The following is a 23135-nucleotide window of genomic DNA, read 5'->3' as shown; positions in this document are numbered from 1 at the left end:
CCCCGAACAGCCTTGGTCTCTGATTGGTATGGATTTTATTACTGATCTACCCCCTTCCCATGGCAACACTGTTATTTGGGTGGTCGTTGATCGATTCTCCAAAATGGCACATTTCATCCCTCTTCCTGGTCTTCCTTCAGCGCCTCAGTTGGCTAAACAATTTTTTGTACACATTTTTCGTCTTCACGGGTTGCCTACGCAGATCGTCTCGGATAGAGGCGTCCAATTCGTGTCTAAATTCTGGAGGGCTCTCTGTAAACAACTCAAGATTAAATTAAATTTTTCTTCTGCATATCATCCCCAGTCCAATGGACAAGTAGAAAGAATTAACCAGGTCTTGGGTGATTATTTGCGACATTTTGTTTCCTCCCGCCAGGATGACTGGGCAGATCTCCTTCCATGGGCCGAATTCTCGTACAACTTCAGAGTCTCTGAATCTTCCTCCAAATCCCCATTTTTCGTGGTGTACGGCCGTCACCCTCTTCCCCCCCTCCCTACCCCCTTGCCCTCTGGTCTGCCCGCTGTGGATGAAATTTCTCGTGACCTTTCCATCATATGGAGAGAAACCCAAAATTCTCTCTTACAGGCTTCTTCACGCATGAAGAAGTTCGCGGATAAGAAAAGAAGAGCTCCTCCCGTTTTTTCCCCTGGAGACAAGGTATGGCTCTCCGCTAAATATGTCCGCTTCCGTGTCCCTAGCTACAAATTGGGACCACGCTATCTTGGTCCTTTCAAAATTTTGTGTCAAATTAATCCTGTCTCTTACAAACTTCTTCTTCCTCCTTCTCTTCGTATCCCTAATGCCTTTCACGTCTCTCTTCTTAAACCACTCATCCTCAACCGTTTTTCTCCCAAATCTGTTCCTCCCACTCCTGTTTCCGGCTCCTCGGACGTCTTCTCTGTCAAGGAGATCTTGGCTTCTAAAAAGGTCAGAGGGAAAACTTTTTTTTTAGTGGACTGGGAGGGTTGTGGTCCTGAAGAGAGATCCTGGGAACCTGAGGACAACATCCTAGACAAAAGTCTGCTCCTCAGGTTCTCAGGCTCTAAGAAGAGGGGGAGACCCAAGGGGGGGGGTACTGTTACGCCGAGCGCTCCGGGTCCCCGCTCCTCCCCGGAGCGCTCGCTACACTCTCCCCGCTGCAGCGCTCCGGTCAGATCCACTGACCCGGGGCGCTGCGATTCCACTTCCAGCCGGGGTGCGATTCGCGATGCGGGTAGCGCCCGCTCGCGATGCGCACCCCGGCTCCCGTACCTGACTCGCTCTCCCTCAGTTCTGTCCCGGCGCGCGCGGCCCCGCTCCCTAGGGCGCGCGCGCGCCGGGTCTTTGCGATTTAAAGGGCCACTGCGCCGCTGATTGGCGCAGTGATTCCAATTAGTGTCTTCACCTGTGCACTTCCCTATATCACCTCACTTCCCCTGCACTTCCTTGCCGGATCTTGTTGCCATTGTGCCAGTGAAAGCGTTCCTTGTGTGTTCCTAGCCTGTGTTCCAGACCTCCTGCCGTTGCCCCTGACTACGATCCTTGCTGCCTGCCCCGACCTTCTGCTACGTCCGACCTTGCTTCTGTCTACTCCCTTGTACCGCGCCTATCTTCAGCAGCCAGAGAGGTGAGCCGTTGCTAGTGGATACGACCTGGTCACTACCGCCGCAGCAAGACCATCCCGCTTTGCGGCGGGCTCTGGTGAAAACCAGTAGTGACTTAGAACCGATCCACTAGCACGGTCCATGCCAATCCCTCTCTGGCACAGAGGATCCACTACCTGCCAGCCGGCATCGTGACAGGGGTTTATTTACTAAGAGTTGAATGCAGTTTTTTTTTGTGGGTTTTGATTTCCGACAGGTATTTTGCCAAGGTATTTACTAAGATTTCCCTACATTTAGCACTTGTCCCTATGTTTTGCTTTTTTTTTTTTACCACTGTTCTGATCTGTCGGTTTTTCCTCAGCTCAAATGCACCACATTTTCTGTGGAAACCTTAGTAAATATGTTGGAATTTTTCAAAACTGTTGGGGACACGCCCCTTTTGTCGGGACCATGCCCACTTTCTCCCGTGACCATGCCCCCTTTTCGGGTTTTTCTTGTAAAGTGAAGGGTTTTGGATTTTTGGGATCACGTTAGTAAATAAATCTCAATGTCTCTTTATGCAGTAAAAAAAAAAAAAAAAGCTACGGTCACCTGCCACATCCCCCTCCACTGCTGCTCTGACACTGGCCAATTCACAGTGCTGTCCTTTTTTTGAGTGGGTTATTTTACATTTTATTTAGGCAGAAATTATCCACTAAGCCCAGTTACTTGCCAAACGAAACATCACAGGAACCAGTAAAATAAGGACACAGCTTGGAGAAGGTCTGAGAGGTAGCCTGGAAAATTCCTGTAAGCTCTGTGACAGCATATACTCAGGGCCATATTGACAGCTTGTGCTACCCTAGCCACTTGGACTGAATACACCCCATTAGAGGGATTTCGCAAGCATTAAAAATTTTTACTGTCACAAATATGCAGCAAAAAAACACATGTATTACATGCAGTTTGTTGCAGATCCACTGTGGATCTCACCCCTATAAAGACAACATGGTGAGATCAACCATAAATCCACAGCACAATGCACATGCCATGGCTGCAATTCTGCAGGTAAATGTCACAACAGTTATGACCCATATGGATTCAAACAACAGGTGAATGTTTTTGGTTTCCAGACTACATCATCGTTACAGAAGCTACATCAGAAGTATTTATCAACTTTTTATTCTCACTAAAGTGCTGTCACCCATATTAAAAGAAAGTGGTGTCAACAATGTCTTTGCCTTGTACTTACATCAATTCCAGCTTCACCAGGTGGTCCATCTGGCCCAGGGATGCCTGGTTCTCCTTTTGCACCCTGAAGAGATAAAGCATGTCATGTATTAAAGGGAGCTTCTAGCCAACTCAACAGACTGACTATAGTTCTTTGAGAGGAAATATTCTAAGGCCTAATGTAAAACGGGTCAATATTATGGTAAATCTACTCTGCGTGCAACAACATCATAATGATACAGATTCTTTCCTAATCTTATGTTATTATGAGAAATGTTTTCCCATCTAAAGTTCAATAATATGATATTCAAGTAAGGCATAAATCACACTATATTCTGCATCTGTGTTCAGCAGGACCATTGATTCAGTCCTGCTAAGGTTTGGGTCACACATTGGGCCATATTTTGCTGCATATTTGCTGCTGCGTATTTTCATACCTATTGAAGTCAATGGGTATAAAAATATGCAGATTATTTAATCTAAGGTGTATAGCAGCCCCTCAACTCTTTACTAATAGATCATTTTGATGGAGAGTAGGGTCGGGCATGTTGGATTTTCACTACTGGACGCTTTTGTTCTGGGAGGGATAAGCTGGCACCAGAGCAGCATGACTTTCGTTGACTCTTACCCTCCTCTTAGAGGAAACATGAAGGTTTGTCCATGCTGAACGCTCATGTGTATGGGGAGGTTAGGGCATATAAGAGATATAAGGAGGTATAGGAGATATAAATGTTGAAATGACGTTTGGCCAACAGTTGTTGAAAATGTATGGGCATCTTTAAGGTTCATTGTAAAATTTAGCTAAAAACAAGTCAATAGACATTGGTTATTGACTACCTAATGCCATGAATGGCCTTTGGCACTACACTGACAGATTTGCAGGGCAAAGGTAGTACATTCTTAACATGCCTGTACAATATTATAATTTTTTATAATATTGTACAGGCATGTTAAGTATGGAAGTTATGATATAAACATTACAATAGGCAATAAAAATATAAGAATATCATTAAATATGCTTTTAATATATAGAGGCTCTAACTGTGATGTTGTACTACTTAAAGATGCTTAAAGTCTTCTTGGATTTCAAGAAAGCTGAAGTGCATTGTTATCCATGGGGTTATGATATGTAAGAACTAACAAACTACAATTAAAATGATATTGACAGGAAAATGTATTATGACGTGTTTTCTGTTTATGCCTTCAACTTCAGTTAAGCAATAAGTTCACTCCTAAAATGGACAAGAAACATCGGTTTAAGTAGGGTAAAATATCAAAAGCAGTGAAGCTTTTTAAAGAAACGGAGGGCTAAGGCTAAGGTAAGCTTTCTGTGTGTTGTGAAGGCTTAAATCCCTAGTTTAATTGGTACTCACCGCAGGTCCGATTCCTGGAGGCCCTTTATCACCCTGTAGAGAAGCAGAGGAGAATAAACAAACCAGCTCTTAATTCATCCTGACTGCTCCAAGGGGAGAAAAGTTTCAACTTCTTGGAGCAAAATTGTTGGTTGATTAAGAAACAATTACTATAAATGTGAATAAGGCAAAGCCATTGTTTAATGTCAAAACTTAATTTTCATTCTGTAATTAAGGTTGTTTCTTACAACAAAGTCAATCTTTTATAATGAAGTGGCAGCCATCAAATGGACATTGGGCTTTATAAGACAGTTTTTACCATTAATGATTTCATTACATTTACTATTGAATATTTCATTACCCTTTCCAGGCAGTGAGGTTAGATTTAGATATTAGAAGCATCAGTATAGCATGTTCTGTAGATATCATAGCTGTGAAATCTCATTTTAAACATACTGGGGGAGCATTAGCATAACTAGTGCAAAGAAAAGCTGGAGCAGTTCTTCATAGTAAACGGTTAGGTTCCATTTGTCATATTCCAGAGGTTTTTGGAAGATGAAAGTCGCAACCTGAGCTTCCATGGTTATAAATATTCAATCTAAATATATGATAAATGAAATTACCACTTTCAATGGGAACTCTAGTGCCCCTGTTTGTTTCCATGACTGCTTATCATATTGCTACTTTCCTCTTATGTAAACCATCAATATTAATTTACCCTATTCTCTGTTCCAGGTTTTAACCACCCACATGCCATGATTCAGCATGGATGGATTTATAAACAAATGAAGTATACAATGTACCCAACATCCCTTAGATTAAAGGAACTCAATTACACTCATATAAATCTCATTAGCTGAGAAAAAGAGAAGCCATCTGTGCAATCTTTGGATATCACTATTGTATACACAGTATTGTTACCGCAGTGGTCAGAAAAATGCCAACCATTCATCACTAAGGCTTTTCATATGTATGGAAACTAAACTACGGTATGTAGGGCCTACATGCAGAGCATTTTGTGCAAGTATCACACAAAAAAAATTCTAAAGATTTTAAATAGTTTATGAGGATATAGAGTTTCTCTTCCTGAACTTAGACTTAAATACATACTGAAAAACAGTGTATATATACAGTATATATATCAATGAAGTTTAGTTACTGTATAAGGTATGTAGCTTTCTATAACTTCCTAAGTGATTGCATCTCTGGTCCTTTCTATTCTGGCTTCAGTAAAAAAAAAAAAAAAAGCACTGAATCATCACTAACATGCCTACTAAATGACTTGACTCTAGATCCGATCCCAAAGACAAAACCCCAATGAACCAAAATCCTTAAATAATTTAACCCCAAACTTTCCTCCTTTTACACATTCTCCAAACACCCACACCAAATTGAACATAGACAGTAGTTGGATAAATTTGGCCAAAGAAGCCATTGTATTAGCAGTTACTGTATAGGTACACATGAAATTAAAATTCCATAAACCATTTATATACAACTACAACTACTTTTTCTTATTAAACTATATCTAAACAGCAATGAAGGGGAGATTTGGTACCCAATTCATTTTAATTGACCAGTTATTATTTTACTTCCACAATATAGAGAGGGTCAGAGTAGCACCACTATAAGTATGGACACCAACACAATTGGTAAATGGAGCTGTAAAGGATACAATCAGTGGGTGTACCGATATGGTATTGTTCCACGGTGGTGCTAGGATAGATAGAGCGAGGAATCAAGATATGCAATTTAATATAGAAAAAAGGCAATCCTGCACTCACCGCTTAGGTACACACAGTCTGGCTCTTCTCAAGAGAGTTCCATCTGACTGGCAGACATACTTGGAGTGAGGCGCTCAGAGGTGAGTGCAGGATTGCCTTTTTCTATATTATATTGCATAATTTTACTTCCAGCCACCACCACTGGCTTGAGAGCATCACAAGTCACATAGTTGGGTAAATTCCTTTAATAATATCTCAGGGATTACCCTATGTGACAGACTCTAAATTGTGCCAAACAAACGATAATTTATTTAACCATCTTGAGGAAGAATCATGCCTATGATGAATCCACCCAACATTATCAATTTAAACTGCCAAATTCAAGGACCTCCACCTGCTGAAGCCTGCCATGCCACTGATAATCTACTTGCAAAAACTTGGTTCCCACTGAGGCTACAACAAGATACCCAAAACCCTGGACCTATCTTCTATCCCCCAGAGCCGCTACAGCAAATGGCAGACACATTACCATAATGGAGGGCACCGGGGTCAGTGGTGGTCTGTTACTCCAACTGCCTTTCCTGCTCTCCCCACTACATAGATTACTGCCCCCCCCCCCCATTATCTCCTACATAAAGCTACCTCTCTTCATACCTAGTCATGTGGGTCTTTGCTTAAGGCCTGCAGACCTACTACAGCTCTTCCTGCTCATAGCAAGAGACTCAAATGCACCATCCAAATACTCTTAGACCTTTCAGCAGCATTTGACTTGAAGGGATTTTCTGATGAATAAAGTGCCACAGCTGTGAAGAACAGCTGATGATTGGGGTTCAGGGTGTCCTATGGAGAGTCTATCAATTAGTATTCCCTGGAAAACCCCTTTAAGACTTTAAGAAGTTTTTGTGAGATGAATAGCACAGTTCTTTGGTGGTTTTGCTCCTTCTTGGCTGGCAGCCCATTAACAGCAAGACTATTCATCCTTCTTATCATATTCAACTATACCTGTCCTTAAGGTCAATCTGTCAGCTCTAATTGCAGACACCAATAGATAGCTGTTAAGTTTAATAGCAAACTATACCCTTCCTGCAGGTGACTATAGTTGCCAGACCTTATAGGTCTAATTGTTTATTACTCAGCTAAGTGTCAAGGGGGAGTGTCATGTGCCAAAGCCTGGAATACTTTCTTGCTAGCCCTCACCTTCCAGCCCTTCTTTGATTGAGGTACAGAGTCTATCAGTATATCAGTCAAGGAGAGGCTAGGAGCTGAGAGCAAGCAAGGAGATGTTCCAGGCTGTGTCCTTATCACTGGGATGAGAAATAAAAGGGGAGCTTTATAGGTTTGGCGACCATTATAAGTTCCAGTAAATGTAGTTTGCTGTTATGCCCTAATAGATTTACAATGGTGTCTGCAGCTCTTAGCAGCAAATGGAGCTGGCAGATTCCCTTTAAAGGGTATCTATCAGCACATTAGAGTACTGTAATATGCTGGTATTGGCCAATAGCAAATGTTACGGTGATCATGATGGCACCTGTAATATGTATGGCTGTTGCATGGTGTTTCTTAACTTTTTACAAATATGCCAACAACATCTCTTCTGCAGTGATCTACCTCAAGTTACGTTGCTAAAAAGGGCAGATCAGTATTCAAGAGGGGTCGTTTTACAGGAGTGAGGGGTAAGACTTATTGGTGAAACTGGGGTAATGAATTACCCAAAATGCACGGATCACCCTAATTTGCATATTTATAAAAGTAAATTTTACAGAAAAACGGTGCTCAAGCTACATACAAAATTTCCTGTTTAGCTAAACTACAAGAACAGATGAACGCTGGCTGGTTACAACTGAACCTGGACAAAACTGAGTTCCTTTTGGTCACCTAAAAGCAAAATAGCAACATGCATGTCCTACATCTTTATACCTGGGAGACACAATATTTCAAACCTCAGACTCCATATAATTTGTGTGTAGTTGTAAATGGAGAACTTTTTATCAGGAACCAGATATCTGGCATTATTTAAGGGGCATTCCAGCATTAAAAAGATTGATATTTGCTGGGGAGGGTTAAAAATGAGAAACAAGTCAAACTCTCATAATCCAGTCCACTGCAGTAAAGCCCTGCGCAGGATTGTTTTCTTCATCTTGCTCCTGCCCACTCCCGTTTGACTTCTAACCATTACTGCCCCCTTCCACAAGGTGTGTGTTCCACTACCACCCGCTCCCGCAACAGGTGTCCAATCCACTCCTGAAACATTTAGTCACAGAGTTTAGAGATAGCCCCCCCCCTTTGTGCAATTTCATTATCCCAGTGCCATTTCATTACTTCCCAAGCCATTTCATCAGCCCCATGTACCATTTAATCATCCCCTTGTGCCCTTTTATCAGCCCTCTGCGCCATATTATCACCCCCTTGTGCCATTTCATCGGTCCCATGTGCCATTTCATCACCCCCTTGAGCCATTGCATGGGTCCCTTGTGCCATTTCATCACCCCCTTGAGCCATTTCAAAAGCCCCCTGTGGCATTTCTAAAGACTGTGCAGGATTTTGCAGAACCCACTTTATGTTTTGTGACTGCCTGCTTATGCCCTTTCAAGAATAAAAACCGCCCACTTTCGCAAGGTTTATATCAGGTCCTTCGGGATCCCAATCCCATTGCAGTGCTCTACCATGCAGCTCCCGTTTTAGTGTCCAGTGGCCCTTTGCTGGTCACTGCTTATTACTGCTTCTGGGATGATTTTTCTCAGCAGGACCTACCCGCTCAGCCAATAACTGACTGAGACTTAAAGCTGCAGCACCAGTGATTAGCAGAGCGGACAGGTCCTGCTCCAAAATCTTGTCTTGGAAGCAGCTATAAGTGTCTTTAAGAGGACTGGAAAACAGTGGAATGAGAGCTGCATCAACATTTCAAAAAAACATTTATACTGGAATACACCTTTACATTTTCATACATCCACTTTAGGAATATTGTAAGAATGAAAAGAGTACTTCAGTTTGGGGAATAAGTCTCTGATCATGGGGGGTCTGACCACTGGGAACTCCCAACCACCGCAATCATCTAAATGGGGTCTGTTTCTCTCCTCCTAACTCACCTGTCCACTCACCCATCAACTCATGCACCCCAGTGGTTGGACCCCCGCGATCAGACACTTATCCCCTATCCTGTTAATAGGGGATATGTTTTGCTAAACAGGAGTACTCCCTTAAATACCTAATTTAATCAGAAGATCCATTAACACTGTTACAAACATCCATACACTCATAGCTAAATGACTATATTGTCCTATACATAGGCTTTCCTGAGAGATAATGCTATCAGTCAATCCAAAATCCTACAGCCAGGTCAATAACCAAACAGCCTGGAGATGATCCTACAAAATCAGTCCTATACTGTAGTGGCCAACTAGAAAATAGAGAATAACATTTCAAATTTGTTTGATGACTTTTGAAGCCATAAACAGCTTAGGCCCTGGCTGCTTAAGAGAACTACTGAAGCTGTACACTCCTTGCCATCTTCTTAGATCGACAGTAATAAACATATTGTCCAAACCCATGATCCACCAGAGCCTCCTGACATGCCTATTACCTAGGTTTATCAGAGAGATCTTACGCTTTGACACATTTACAACAAGACACAAGATGCACCTGTTCAGTTTGAGGACAAATACTGTAACACGCTCGCAGCATGGGCCATTATATCTAATAAATCAGTTTACTCCCAGACAGTCCCTTGTGAGAAGAGCACATTATAAACGTTTATTGCTGTTGTTTATTAGTAATAATAACAATAACAATATATGCACAAATGATTTTGTACAATAACAATACGTTTTAAATTGCTGGTAATTTGCATTACTACAGCTCCATCTGGTGGCCAGCAGAGATAATGCAATGTCTTTTACCCACCTTATGCAAATTTTCACTTACATTTTATTACATATTTTGTACATTATTATGGGGGCTGCCATCTTGCATGAGGTGTTTTTAACAGCATTTACATTTACAGCGCTAAATTCCGGAAGACTTCACACATGTCGGCACACACTACTACTGTACTTGTATCTCCCTGCTGCAGAATATAATGAGCCTTCCTGGAGGGATGTGTGCGAGTGGTGACATCATCGCATCAGCAGCGCAGGACACCAGGACGCTAATGTCCTGCGTGGCGTGTGTGATGACATCACCTATCGCCCGCATCCCCGCAAGGAAGGCTTGTTATAGGCTGCAGCAAGGAGATGTAAGTACTGTAGCAGTGAAATACCTTAATTTGCCTAATAACTCAAAAAGGGAGCACCTGCATATCACCAGGGGCTAACCTATCTCCTTGGGGGGAGGGGGGTCATTGTTTAAATAGGAGCCCTACCTGTTGGGGGTAATATCTATCTGGAGTCTGTCCTCTTATTGGGAACCCCTACCTGATCATCATGATGGGGATCGTATCTATCTGGGGCCAATATACCTACTTGGGAGCCCTACCAGATGGGGGTCATATCTATTTGGCGGCCTGTCTACCTACTGTGGTGCCAGACCTGATGGGGGTCATATTTATCTGGCAGCCTGTCTATCTATTGGGGAGCCCAACCTGATTGGGGTCATATCTATCTGGCAGTCTGTCTACCTATTGGGGAGCCCAACCTGATGGGGGTCATATCTATCTGGTGGCCTATCTACCTACTGGAGAGCCCGACCTGATGGGGTCATATCTATCTGGGGGCCTGTCTTCATATAGGTGAGCTCTACCTAATGGGGGACATGACCATCTGGGGTTTTGCCTGCCTACTGGGGAGCCCACCTTTCTTATCAACTGGGGGCACATATCTACCTGGGACATTATTTACTTACTAGGGGCAGTGATGTGAAAATCCTATCGCCCGACACACGGGACACGTAGTTCCGTGCGCCCGGCAGGTGAATTTTTTATAGAATTAGCCCTGTATCAGGCAAGCAGGGTCAGACCGACTTCCCTCTATATTTTTATTATGTATATAATATATATAATTATAATAATATTTGGTATTGGTGTAATCAGGCTGACCTAAAGTATTAAAATAATATGTAAGTTTGACCACAAGATGAATTGCAAAAAAAAAGAAAATTGATTTGCATTTATTAAAAATTTCACCTCACAAATAATTTTATTTTGTTTCCGAGCATAAGTTATGGAAAAATGAAAGGTGTCATTACAAAGTATAATTAGTCACTCAAAAAACAAGCCTCATATCAGTCTGTAGATGGAAAAATAAGAGTTATGGCTATTATAGGACGAGGAGGAAAAAAAATAAAACTTAAAACTAATAAAAACGAATTTACGCACTATTTTGGTTGAAACAATTTTGTCTACCAGGACAAGTGGATTTCCAAGAGGGACAAGTAGATTGTGTTCTGTTTTAGTCCCTTGGACAAGTATTTTTATTTTTTTCCACACCCCTGAGCAAGCCCTGTGGACATAGGAAACAATAGACAGGAGCTGACCCATTGACATGAATAGGAAAGGGGTCTGGACATGCTCTGTGACCTTTGAAGAGGTCATTCCACAGGGAGGGGGAGGCTGAGGTCTGAGCTTCAGCTATTGTGAAGATCCTGTGTTATCTATATTCTGGTATCACAGTTCACTGCAATCCTGTACTGATCACTTTCCAGCGACCTCTTCCTTATTAATATAAGGGAAGTCTTCGCTTAGTTTAAGGCCTAGTGGCCAAAATGAACACTGAAAGATTAGAGGATTCAGGGGTGGAAGGCTAGATGTGTAGGGCACTGTATGGGCCATAAGAAAGTAAAAGCAACTTGTACAAAGTGTGGCTCTAAGGAGGCACTATTACTGCTAAGGGCAATACTTGTTCACTGCTACTGCATGGGGTTATATTTTGGCATTCTTACAGTGTGGAGAACTGAGTTGATTACTATCATCATCTGCAACACTAAGGGGGGATACTATTACCGTATGGGGCACTAGTACAACTGCCTTGGGCATTGAATAGGGGAACTGTTATTTTGTGCAGCAATATTATCTCTCTTGGACACTATGTGGAGTACTACTGCTGTCTGGAGAACTATGTGGACACTACTTACAGTCTGAGATACTATGTGGACACTACTTACTATCTAGAGAACTATGTGGACACTACTTACAGTCTGAGATACTATGTGGACACTACTTACTATCTAGAGAACTATGTGGACACTACTTACAGTCTGAGATACTATGTGGACACTACTTACAGTGTGAGATACTATGTGGACACTACTTACTATCTAGGGAACTATGTGGACACTACTTACAGTCTGAGATACTATGTGGACACTACTTACTATCTAGAGAACTATGTGGACACTACTTACAGTCTGAGATACTATGTGGACACTACTTACAGTCTGAGATACTATGTGGACACTACTTACAGTCTGAGATACTATGTGGACACTACTTACAGTCTGAGATACTATGTGGACACTACTTACTATCTAGAGAACTATGTGGGGCACTACTTACTATCTTAAACACTATGGGAGGTGCTACTACTATCTAGGACAATATCTGGGACATTAATTGTGTTGGGCAGTACAACTGTCTAGGGTATTACATGGGGCACCACTTCCTGATTAGGGCATTACGTGGGGCACCATGTACGGCACTACAATTGTGCAAGGCACTATGTTTGATACCACAAGTGCCTAGGACAAGACAGAAAAGAGGAAATGTTATTTTCTGCATCTTCTTATACCTTGAAAAAGTTACAAAACTGAGGTTTTATATGCAAAATAGAATGATCTTGTTAGATGTTTTTCATCTGCTTTAACTGCTAATGGTCTGCCCATGACAAAGATGATGTAGGACATCAGCAATTTGCTCACAGCCATGGTAAAGCTTTAGAGGTCTAAATCTGCCATAATGGTACAGTAACTGACCATGTAAGAAACAAACATAAACATACAAGGAGAGTGCATAGAACATTTTTATATTATGATATACTTTATTGCTGTTTATACTTTTATCACTATAACACCGTATTAAAAACTATACATGCGTAAAGATGAGTAAAAGTTTTCATTGACATCTCTGTATGAGTTTAAATGAAGAAAAACTGTCTACTCTCGCCATCTAGTGGTGCTTTTTTAAAACTGCTCAGTGGCTGTCCAGCACACACAGAAGCTCTTTGTTCCTGGTTTGTGTACTCACATCTATGCCATCTGATCCCGGGATTCCTGAGGGGCCTGGTGCACCAGGAGGTCCTGGAGGACCTGGTGGACCAGTCTGTGGAAAAAAAAGGTTAGAGATTAGAGTTAGAGGAAAGTAAATGTCTGCAGAGATTAAAGACAGCCCAATAACAGCAATTTATTAAAATGACTAATATATATAAGGTAGCGCAGTAAAAGACAAAGAAAAACAAAACAAAAAAAAATGTTTAGTGGCTGAGAGGTTTCGCTATCAACCTTCTGAATAATTGCCTAGGGGTGCTCTGCTGGGCAATGTGTAAAGCGCTTCTTAATATCTAGGTATTAAAGAACTACTATACACAACACTGCAAATGTATTTTTTTTTTTTTAAAGAATCATTGGTGACCACATTGACCCTAAACTCTTAAAATATATGTCCATACCAAAGTAAAATGGTTATAAAGATAGAGAAATGAATGGTTTACACCCAAAGTAACCGATTCTGAGTGTAGAGGTTTAAGAGGGTCATCCAGTTTAGTATTCATATGTGTAGTTATAAACGTTATTAAAAATCCTATTTTGTATTGGTTACCACAGCTTATCTTTGCACCCAGAAGAGAGCAGCTGAAATTGTACTGAAGCTACAATTGGTCAAGCCCCATAATGCATAGAGGCCTTGCAGGTTCTATTAATAAGTGATGAGCTAATGTTGCACCCTTAGAGACACACATACAAAATACATCCCTTATATATGTATTCAGACACATGAATCAATGAAGCTGGTGACCAGATAAACAAGGCATGTATGCAAAAGATTAGACAATAGTCACAAGTTACAATTGTCTGGGATGAAAATATATCTTGGGCCTATAGCATAGGCTGGAATGTCTGCAGGTCATGGTGTTATATAAATAGTTATATAAAGAATGCTTAACATCTGAGAGGAGATCCTTTAGAATGTACTACTACTCAGAGATTCCTTGTCATACCAAAAGAGTCAACAATAGAAAGTATTACACAAAAGATCACACTAGATCATTCACGAAAAAAGAAACTTTTGAGCTACCTAAAAAGACATTTATTTACCTCATTACAATTTTAAATATATACAAATAAAGATAAACAGGTACCCGCACTCACCGCGAGGAAACAGCAAACCGACTCTCCTGGACTCTAGGACATTCCCTGCATCAGGCTGGTAGCAGGGCGCTCAGAGTGGAGGCGACTGCCGGCAAAGTTTCGTGCAAGACGCGCTTCTTCCGGCCTCCGCTCCACTCTAAGCGCCCTGCTACCAGCCTGATGCAGGGAATGTCCTAAAGTCCAGGAGAGTCAGTTTGCTGTTTCCTCGCGGTGAGTGCAGGTACCTGTTTATCTTCATTTGTATATTGTTGAGTGACTTTGGATTGAGTCCAGCACCCCCGGACTCAAGGGCACCTGGACTCCGCGTGGCCACAGTGACAGTTCGTTAGGCTCCTTATTTTATTCTGTTATACAGCTGGGCATAGGTGTCGGTCCCTCTTTTCAGCAGTGCCCTCTATCTTGTGTTTGTCACAATTTTAATTATGGCTAACAGTTCTTAGTAAGTTGTGTTTCCAATACATATGGGTAAAAACAATGACTGCACATAGCAGTGTAGAAAGCATAGGGTTAACAAGTCCCATAGTGTGTGACAGCTAGTACTATAGCTGACTGACAGGAACGTCTATGGCAGGGTATATAATAGGCTGGTAAGTGTCAATATAAGTAAGATAGGGTTAACAAGTCTCATACAATATGGTTGGTACTATTGTAGTTGGCTGCCATACCTAAATGACTACGGTATAAAAAAGATGGAGTTAAGGCATCCATACATAAGTTGGACCCGAATTCACCAATTTTGTCTCGATTACTTGACTATCCGATGTGGAACTTTCCCCAGATGTCAGATGTCAGGAAAAAGAAGGATTAAACTGTTGGATTTCAACATGCATTCTGTTTTTGTCTCAAGGGAGATAAGCTACCACCAAAAGTATATTGTTAGCCTTAGCCTCAAACAATATGGCTTCTACTACTTCTAGTACATAACTAGCCTATAAGCGATAGTATAGAAAAGATAGGGTTAGCAAGTCACATAGACTATGGCTGCTCCTACCGTAGATGTCACCTAAGACATGTTGCCTCCTTTACTGACAAGACTTCCAGATCAATAAAACTACTCACATTATAAAGCAATATCAATAGGGATGATGTAATAGTAATATGTAAGGCCTAGTATTCGCTGATACTGTTGACTGTTCATCCATTTCTGGCCCACATCTAAATTGGCTTTAAAATAAAGCTTACATCCTAGCGTGTGCAGCCTTCACTGCAGGATGCTGTAAAAAAAAAAGACCAGCTAAGCATTCATGTCGGCCAGCCACAGTCACTTTGTTTATGTTCAGGGGCTCTGTGAGTGTGAGGGGAACAGGATCAGACTCCTGAATGGCAAACTTTGTTCTCACATATGAATGCCAAATGTCTCAAGATTCTGCATTCCTCCTGCCTCCTGACCTACAATCACCTTCACATAACCAGCTCATTCCCTCTCCTTCCTCCAAAAACTCTCCTACACATGATGTAAGGAAGCAGAGAGCACTGTGTACCTTCCATACTCACTGAGACCTTCTAGATACAAAAATTACTTTTACCGAAAATTATACACCTGTCTATCATGGGCTACATATTGTGGCCTGCTTGTTAACATTGTATCCACTTTTTTCTAGGTTACGTCTATTTGTAGAAACGCTGGATGACTACCAGTACAGCACCCACAGGGATTGCCACCCAGCTTTCCCAGGTCCCGGAACAGTAAATTTGACTAGATATGCAGAGGCAGAAAATAAAATAGTTTGCAGTCTAGAAACCTGAGTGGCAGACTGTTCTGGTAGCTTGGTTGTCACCTAGCAATATACATATATATATATATATATATATATATATATATATATAACTAAAAAATTGCAACTTAGGAGAAGAGGTCCACTGAAAATAGAAATATATTTTTATTTTGGAAAATAAATATATAAATTTGTACATGTTTAATATTTTAGTATCCCTCAATCTTGAACAACTTTATCTCTGACATATCTGCTAGAAATATCCATGATGTTTATAAGCACAGAGACATGTATACTCTCTTATCCTATAAGATGTCATAGGCCCTAGGGGGCTATAACTTTGGCCCCTTTATAATGACAGCAAGGGTATCTGGGACTACAATAAATGTTTACGGTAACAACGGAATATGAATATATATTTTGTAAAACGTTTTAAGGCACTGTTCATATGTTTCCATTTAGGCCAAAGAACATAGCAATTCATTTTCTAAATAAAAAATGTTTTATTATCCAAATATAAAACCTTTATATAAAAATATTTAGTTTGCTCTGACTATTCTATAGGTACTTGAACACATAATAGCTATGTGTGTAATACACCCCATATACATCAGCATGCGGCAGCCAGGGGCCTTTATTCGTTCAGGACTTTATTCATCTATAGCAATTCAAGTCCATTTACAGATCCTAAGAGAGTATAAGATTAGTAAAGGGTAGACCTATACGGTCAACTGTAAAAAGTAAGGGTAAAGCTAAACATCCAAGGATGATCCATTAACATGCAGCCATGAAATGTCATCATCATTCATTTATTCTTATTTATATTGATCCAAAAAAAATTAAGAATAAACTTACAAACTGTGCCAGGGAAAGGCAGACGAGATGAAGGATTACAGAGAGCCGCAGGCTTCCCCATACGATCACCATGGTGTTAGCTTCTGGTTGCCAGAGGACCTGAAGGGAGGGGAGGGGAAAGCCACACGGGCTTTTCTAAAAATTCAACCAGCAAGGCTAGAGCTCCAGATAGCCCTGTGTTGCCAGACCCCAAATACTGGAAGATATGGGATGCAGCCCTCTAACACAGTGAGATTGGGTAAGGTTAGAGGGAGGAGAAGATACTATGAATATGCAATAGGCTGCTAGGTCGGAAAGGTGGGCAATTGGCTGGTGGGAGAAGGGAACCTCCCTCCTTCCCCAATGTGAAGTCAAAGCTTCAGGTAAGATGTCTTAATTCCCACAGCCCCTTCCTTCATTCCTAAAATATTCCTAAAATAGTTTATTAAAGTTCTGATGTGTACTGGAGATTGTGCAAGGTCCAAATAGGTTCATATTTCTATTAACTCCCATTTCATTCTCCAGATACGAAGATCATTATAGACCTCTATAGACCAGAGTTCACTTTTATATTTCACTGTCATAAAGTAAGACCATACGTCTATTACAGCACATTAAGAATGGATGGTGTACAGAGTCCTGGAGCAAACGTTTGTTGAACACCTCAGTAGGAGGGGGAGGGCAGTGAATGGCTTGTTGTTCAGAGCAGACAGTTATTCCTCTATACACTCCCTGCACGCTCCTCGCTGATTTCCTGTTTCATTGACACCAGTCTGCTCTTATAATAAGCCCCATTGTGCAGACTTAAACTATAAATGGGAAGAACTGGGGGAAATACGATGTAACCCTTAAGGCGCTGACTTGTGGAGGAGAACTGCAAATCTGTAAACGGTCCTTAGAAGTGTTTGACCCTGGGGTTGCTTCACTAGAGGGCAGTCACACTCTCAGAGGAATTCCGCTCATTTTCACCAGCTTGTTACATTGCCTCACTATTTGTTCAAAAAAGTAATTGTGTGGTGCAGCTTATGACAGGTCACCGGCTGTTTATGTCATTGGGAATGCTGGCAAACTACACTTTGTATATTCTAACTAACACAAGCTAGAGGGCACTGCTGTGGAGAAAGACCAATTATGTCAGCATGTACTGTGGAGACTAGCGTTCTGTCACTGTGGCAATGTGGAGTCCTGATGCCTGTGGGTCCGGAGGTGCTGGGAACCAAGAAACTCGAAGTCACTCAATAGCATACATAGAAAGACAAAAAGGTACCCGCACTCACCGTGAGGAAACAGCTTCTATGGCATCTCAAACAGATCCGACTTCAGGCTGACAGCAGGGCACTCAGAGTGGAGGCGACTGCCGGCAAAGTTTCGCGCAGATCGCACTTCTTCCGGCCTCGTACGAGGCCGGAAGAAGCGCAATCTGTGTGAAACTTTGCCGGCAGTTGCCTCCATTTTGAGCACCTTCCTGCTGTCAGCCTAAAGTCGCATCTGTCCGAGATGCCATAGAAGTTGGTCTGCTGTTTCCTCAGAGTGAGTGCGGGTACCTTTTTATCTTTCTATGTATGCTACACTTTGTCTATGTCTGCGCATACCGACATAAAAGCTAACGTAGGAATTTGCTAAGGGCTTTTGCCAAAAATGTCCAACTGTTCTTTTTAATGTAAAAGTCTGGGTTTAGCAGACTGGCATAGATTTCAGCTCTGAAGGAAAGATATTAATGTAACAAATTTATTATAAGCCATGTACCCTGAAGAAGTTTGTGGTATCTTTCTTCAAAGGACTAAAACTCCAGTCTTAAAGGGGTACTACCGTGCTAACAACTTATCCCCTATCTAAAGGATAGGGGATAAGTTGCCTGATCATGCGGGGTCCTGCCGCTGGGGACCCCCGCGATCTCGCACGCAGCACCCCGCTCTCATCAGACCCAGAAGTGAACATCCGCTCCGGGTCTGATGACAGGGCCAGTGATCGTGATTTCACAGCTCCGCTCCCGTGTGATGTCACGCTCCGCCCCTCAATGCAAGTCTATGGCAGGCGGCGAGATCGTCCCCTGCCATAGACTTACATTGAGGGGTGGAGCGTGACGTCACATGGGGGCGGAGCCGTGACGTCACCATACTCCGGCCCCGTGATCGGCAGTCATCAGACCCAGAGCGGATGTTCGCTCCGGGGCCTGGTGAGAGAGGGGTGCTGCGTGCGAGATCACGGGGGACCCCAGCGGCAGGACCCTGCACGATCAGGCAACTTATCCCCTATCCTTTAGATAGGGGATAAGTTGTCAGCACGGTAGTACCCCTTTAATAAATCTTCCCTTAAAACTTTAAAAAATTCCCCGAAGTCTTGTTGCCAGCACATATACTGGAAAATCCACAGCACTCCACAAATAACTCAATAATGAATATTTTATTCATATTTTTTCAATGCCGAAAATTCATTGACAATATTCAAACTAAGGCATTGTGCATATATATACACAGCATGTAGTCAGAGTACCCATTCCAAAATATACCTGCAGCCTCAGTACACTTGAAGAGGTTACTGGATCAGGCCGAAGCATTGGCCCAGAGTTATTATTTACACAGGGGTCTGGATGTATTTTTGGAGAATAATAACATTGATGGTTATGTATACTAGATTTATAGGGACAGAACATTGATCCAGGGATTTATTCTGACTGACATAATCCCTGATTAGAGAAATAGGTTGAACTTGATGGACTCTGGTCTTTTTTTAACCTTATGAACTATGTAACTATGTGAAATTTTTGTGTGCCAAAATCTTAGAAAAACCCAAACAACCCCACACATTGAATTTTTAACGTGATAAAGTTGTCATGTCCACCTGTTTTACTTAAAAACCTAAAGATTTTTTTACTGAACCTACATAAAAATGTTTTGTTTGTTTTTTTAATTTGAAATCTTGCCACAAAATGCATCAAATTGGTCTGCATGGCTGTCATCCCAGAAGGAAGCCTCTTCTAAAGATGATGCACAAGAAATACAGTAAACAGTTTGCTGAAGACAAGCAGACTAAGAATATGGATTACTGGAACCATGTCCTGTGGTCCAATGAGATCAAGATAAACTTATCTGGTTCCGTGGGTGTCAAGCGTGTGTGGCAGCAACCAGGTAAGGAGTATAAAAACTAGTGTGTCTTTCCTACAGTCAATCATGGTGGTGAGAACATCGTGATCTAGGCCTACATGAGTGCTGCTAGCACTGGGGAGCTACAGTTCATTGAGGACCATGAATGCCAACATGTAATTTGAAATCCTGAAGTAGGACATGATCCCTGCCCTTCGGAGACAAGGCCACAGGGCAGTATTCCAACATGATAACAACCCCAAACACACCTACAAGACGACAACTGCCTTAATAAAGAAGATGAGAGTAAAGGTTATGGTCTGGCCAAGCATGTCTCTAGACCTAAACCGTATTGAGCATCTGTGGGAGAAGCTTGAGAGGATTCAAGTGTTAACCTTTGAAGCTCTAGTAAACTCCAGTGCTGGAAAATAATAGCGGACACACAAAATATTTACACTTTGCGCCCGATTTGGACATTTCCATTTAGGGGTGTACTCAGTTTTCTTGCTAAGATTTAGACATTAACGGCTGTGTGTTAACTTATTTTGATGGAAAGTGAAGAGGTGAGGATCCGGCACTTGCAGGACTAGGGCAATATGTGTAAGCAGGAACAGGTGTGAATGCAGACAAGGCAGAATGTGGACCTCGGTAGGGCACCTCAGCGTAAGCAACTTAGTATAACAGTAAAGAGCCCAAAGGTACAGGCATAGATGAGCGGAGGCAGGGGCACACCGGTGCGCCCCTGCCTCTGCTCATCTATGCCTGTACTATGTTGAATAAAGCCTGTGGATGGTGAGTGCAATCTCTCTTTGGACTCTTTACTGTTTGACTTATTTTGAGGGGACAGCAAAGTCAATGGGGTTATCCAGCAATAGAAAAACAGGGCTTATTTCTTCCAAAACAGCAGCATTCCTTTCCTTAGGTTATGTGTGGTACTACAATTTGGCTCTATTCACTTCAATGGAACTGATCTGCAAAACCACACCCAGTGTGTAGTGACGTTTTTTTTAAAGAAATCAGCTCTGTTTTTCTAATGCTGGATAACCACTTTAAACACTGTTATACAGGCTGTGCATTTACTTCTTGTAGCAGAGTCATTTCTTCAGTGTTGTCACATGAATAGATATAATAAAATATTTACAAAAATGGGAGGAATGTACTGCATCTACATAAGCTGTTAGTTTGATGATTGTTGTTGGGTCTATCTCAGAGAAAAGGTTTGAGAGCCAACCAAACAGATCTTATCTCTAAAAGCCAGATGTCAGACGGGCTCACCAATACAACTCAGACAAGTAATTTAATGTTTGTTAATAGGCATGAACACTTCATGTAAAAGGACAATTCCATAATGCATACATACCACATATTGCCAAATTTAAATAATATAAACTTTTAAAGTTTTTTTTAACATTTAATATGTTGCCCAAAACAGCTTTGGTTTGTATGAAGTGCACTTTTATTAGCTGTTTAATACTATACATTAATAAGCAACATAGGATAATGCCTAATGTCATATACCCAATAGGTGTGTTGTTGCTAACTGATTTAGGCCAGGTATAATCATCACACATCAGCATGGATCAAAAATTCATGATTAATAAAAAAAAATTGGCTTTATGGTCATCATTGGTTGTTGTTTGTAATTTTGAGACTAACATAATACATCCTTCCCATAGGAGCCAGAAATTTGCGATCAGCACACGGTGAAAGTGATAGTGGAGGCTGTTTCTGAACAAACCAAAAAAAGGAGCCAGCAGAGAGATGGCCTAATGTTGCCATGTCACCCTTTCTCACACCTACAAACCAAGGTCTCCTAATGACGGTGGTAGTAATGAATAGAAAATTGCATCTAATTCTGGGCAGCAAATTACCATTTTAAGTTTTTGTGTGCTTTCCAGAAATGTTATTTGCAGTTTGTAGTTGACAATTCTGAAGATTAAAACATTAAAGGGGTATTCCAGGAAAAACTTTTATATATATCAACTGGCTCCAGAAAGTTAAACAGATTTGTAAATTACTTTTATTAAAAAATCTTAATCCTTCCAATAATTATCAGCTGCTGAAGTTGAGTTTTTCTTTTCTGTCAAGCAACAGTGCTCTCTGCTGACATCTCTGCTTGTCTCGGGAACTGCACAGAGTAGAAGAGGTTTGCTATGGGGATTTGCTTCCAATCTGGAAGTTCTCGAGACAGGTGTCATCAGAGAGCACTTAGACAGAAAAGAACAACTTAACTTCAGCAGCTCATAAGTACTGAAAGGATTAAGATGTTTTTGATAGAAGTAATATACAAATCTGTTTAACTTTCTGGAGCCAGTTGATATATATATATATATATATATATATATATATATATATATATATAAAGAAAGTTTTTACCTGGATAACCTGGATGTTTTTTGCAATCCTACTGTCGCCTCTATTATATATCACAGTTAATCTATGCATTTTATGATTTTCTCTATCGCTTGTATGCTATATCACAGCACTAACTATGGTCAATGTGTCATAGCTCTGTTAAATGTGTATCTATATGGCCTAATTGGGTATACCTCAAACACCCCTTTATTAAAAGGGCCCAGGATTAAGTGATACATCTTAGATTAGCTGTGTGAGACAATATAATATCCTACCAGCACTGGTACTACATATACAGGTCAACTCAGCTGGACCTATACCATATGATTGTGGTGACAGTAGGTCATTTCTATCCTTCTCCTATCCAAAGAGATAGATAGCTAATTCTAGTGAGACAGAGAGCCTCCTTGTGGTCTACAGTACAGGGTAAGGCCAGTTCATTTAGGGGTAGGTTCCTGTACGAGGCCGTCATTTTTAGGGCGATCACTCCGTCTAGGCTTAGGGGTAGTTGGAGGGACCTAGATAAAGGGCAAGCAGGTAGTGGCTGCCTTCCATAGGCCAATACTCCCTTAGGCCCTCCCCCCACACCCTACCCTACTCCCCATCCTATCCTTTAGCAACTATTTAATGGACCATTTATTGTAAGTCTCCTGATTGGTGGGAGCAACTGGGTTTCCGATACTGTATCAATAATGGCCCGTATTGCGCCAATATAATCCCGTATCGGGACCACGCATTTTAAACTAATGTTGGTCTGAGTGGACCCTTTTTTTTTTTTTTGCTTTAACCCCTTAAGGACCAATGCAAATAAACCTGTACGCCCCTGAAAGACCAGGCCTGTTTTTTCAAATCGGGGATGTCTGTCTTTATTAGAGAATAACTCTGGTAACGTTTTGCCAATCACGATAATTCTGACATTGTTTTTTTGTCACAAGTTGTCCTTCATGTACATAGTAAAAGTAAGCCGATATCATTTGTAGTTTTTTTTTT

General features: G+C 41.4%; 1 protein-coding gene and 1 long non-coding RNA gene across 4 annotated transcripts in view; one reads left to right on the top strand and one right to left on the bottom strand.

The window, feature by feature from the left end:
- COL9A2 (collagen type IX alpha 2 chain) overlaps positions 1-23135 on the bottom strand; it is a 111227-nt gene that overhangs the window by 57557 nt on the left and 30535 nt on the right. For 2 of the 3 annotated variants that reach the window (XM_056556998.1, XM_056556996.1), the window contains exons 2-4: positions 13041-13115; positions 4167-4199; positions 2816-2878 (exon numbers count right to left, since the gene is read on the bottom strand). In XM_056556998.1, coding sequence (XP_056412973.1) covers positions 2816-2878; positions 4167-4199; positions 13041-13115 — 171 coding nt within the window. Of the gene's footprint in view, positions 1-2815; positions 2879-4166; positions 4200-13040; positions 13116-16728; positions 16930-23135 lie in introns of those variants that run through there. The other variant, XM_056556995.1, reaches the window with a different exon arrangement.
- On the top strand, positions 16952-21781 carry LOC130356011 (uncharacterized). The gene is made up of 3 exons (XR_008888733.1): positions 16952-17090; positions 19672-19835; positions 21467-21781. It is a non-coding gene; the product is annotated as an uncharacterized LOC130356011 (long non-coding RNA).

The sequence above is a fragment of the Hyla sarda genome, chromosome 2 (assembly GCF_029499605.1).
Source record: "Hyla sarda isolate aHylSar1 chromosome 2, aHylSar1.hap1, whole genome shotgun sequence".
Taxonomy (NCBI): Eukaryota; Metazoa; Chordata; class Amphibia; order Anura; family Hylidae; genus Hyla; species Hyla sarda.
This window is presented reverse-complemented; position numbering and strand designations above follow the sequence as displayed.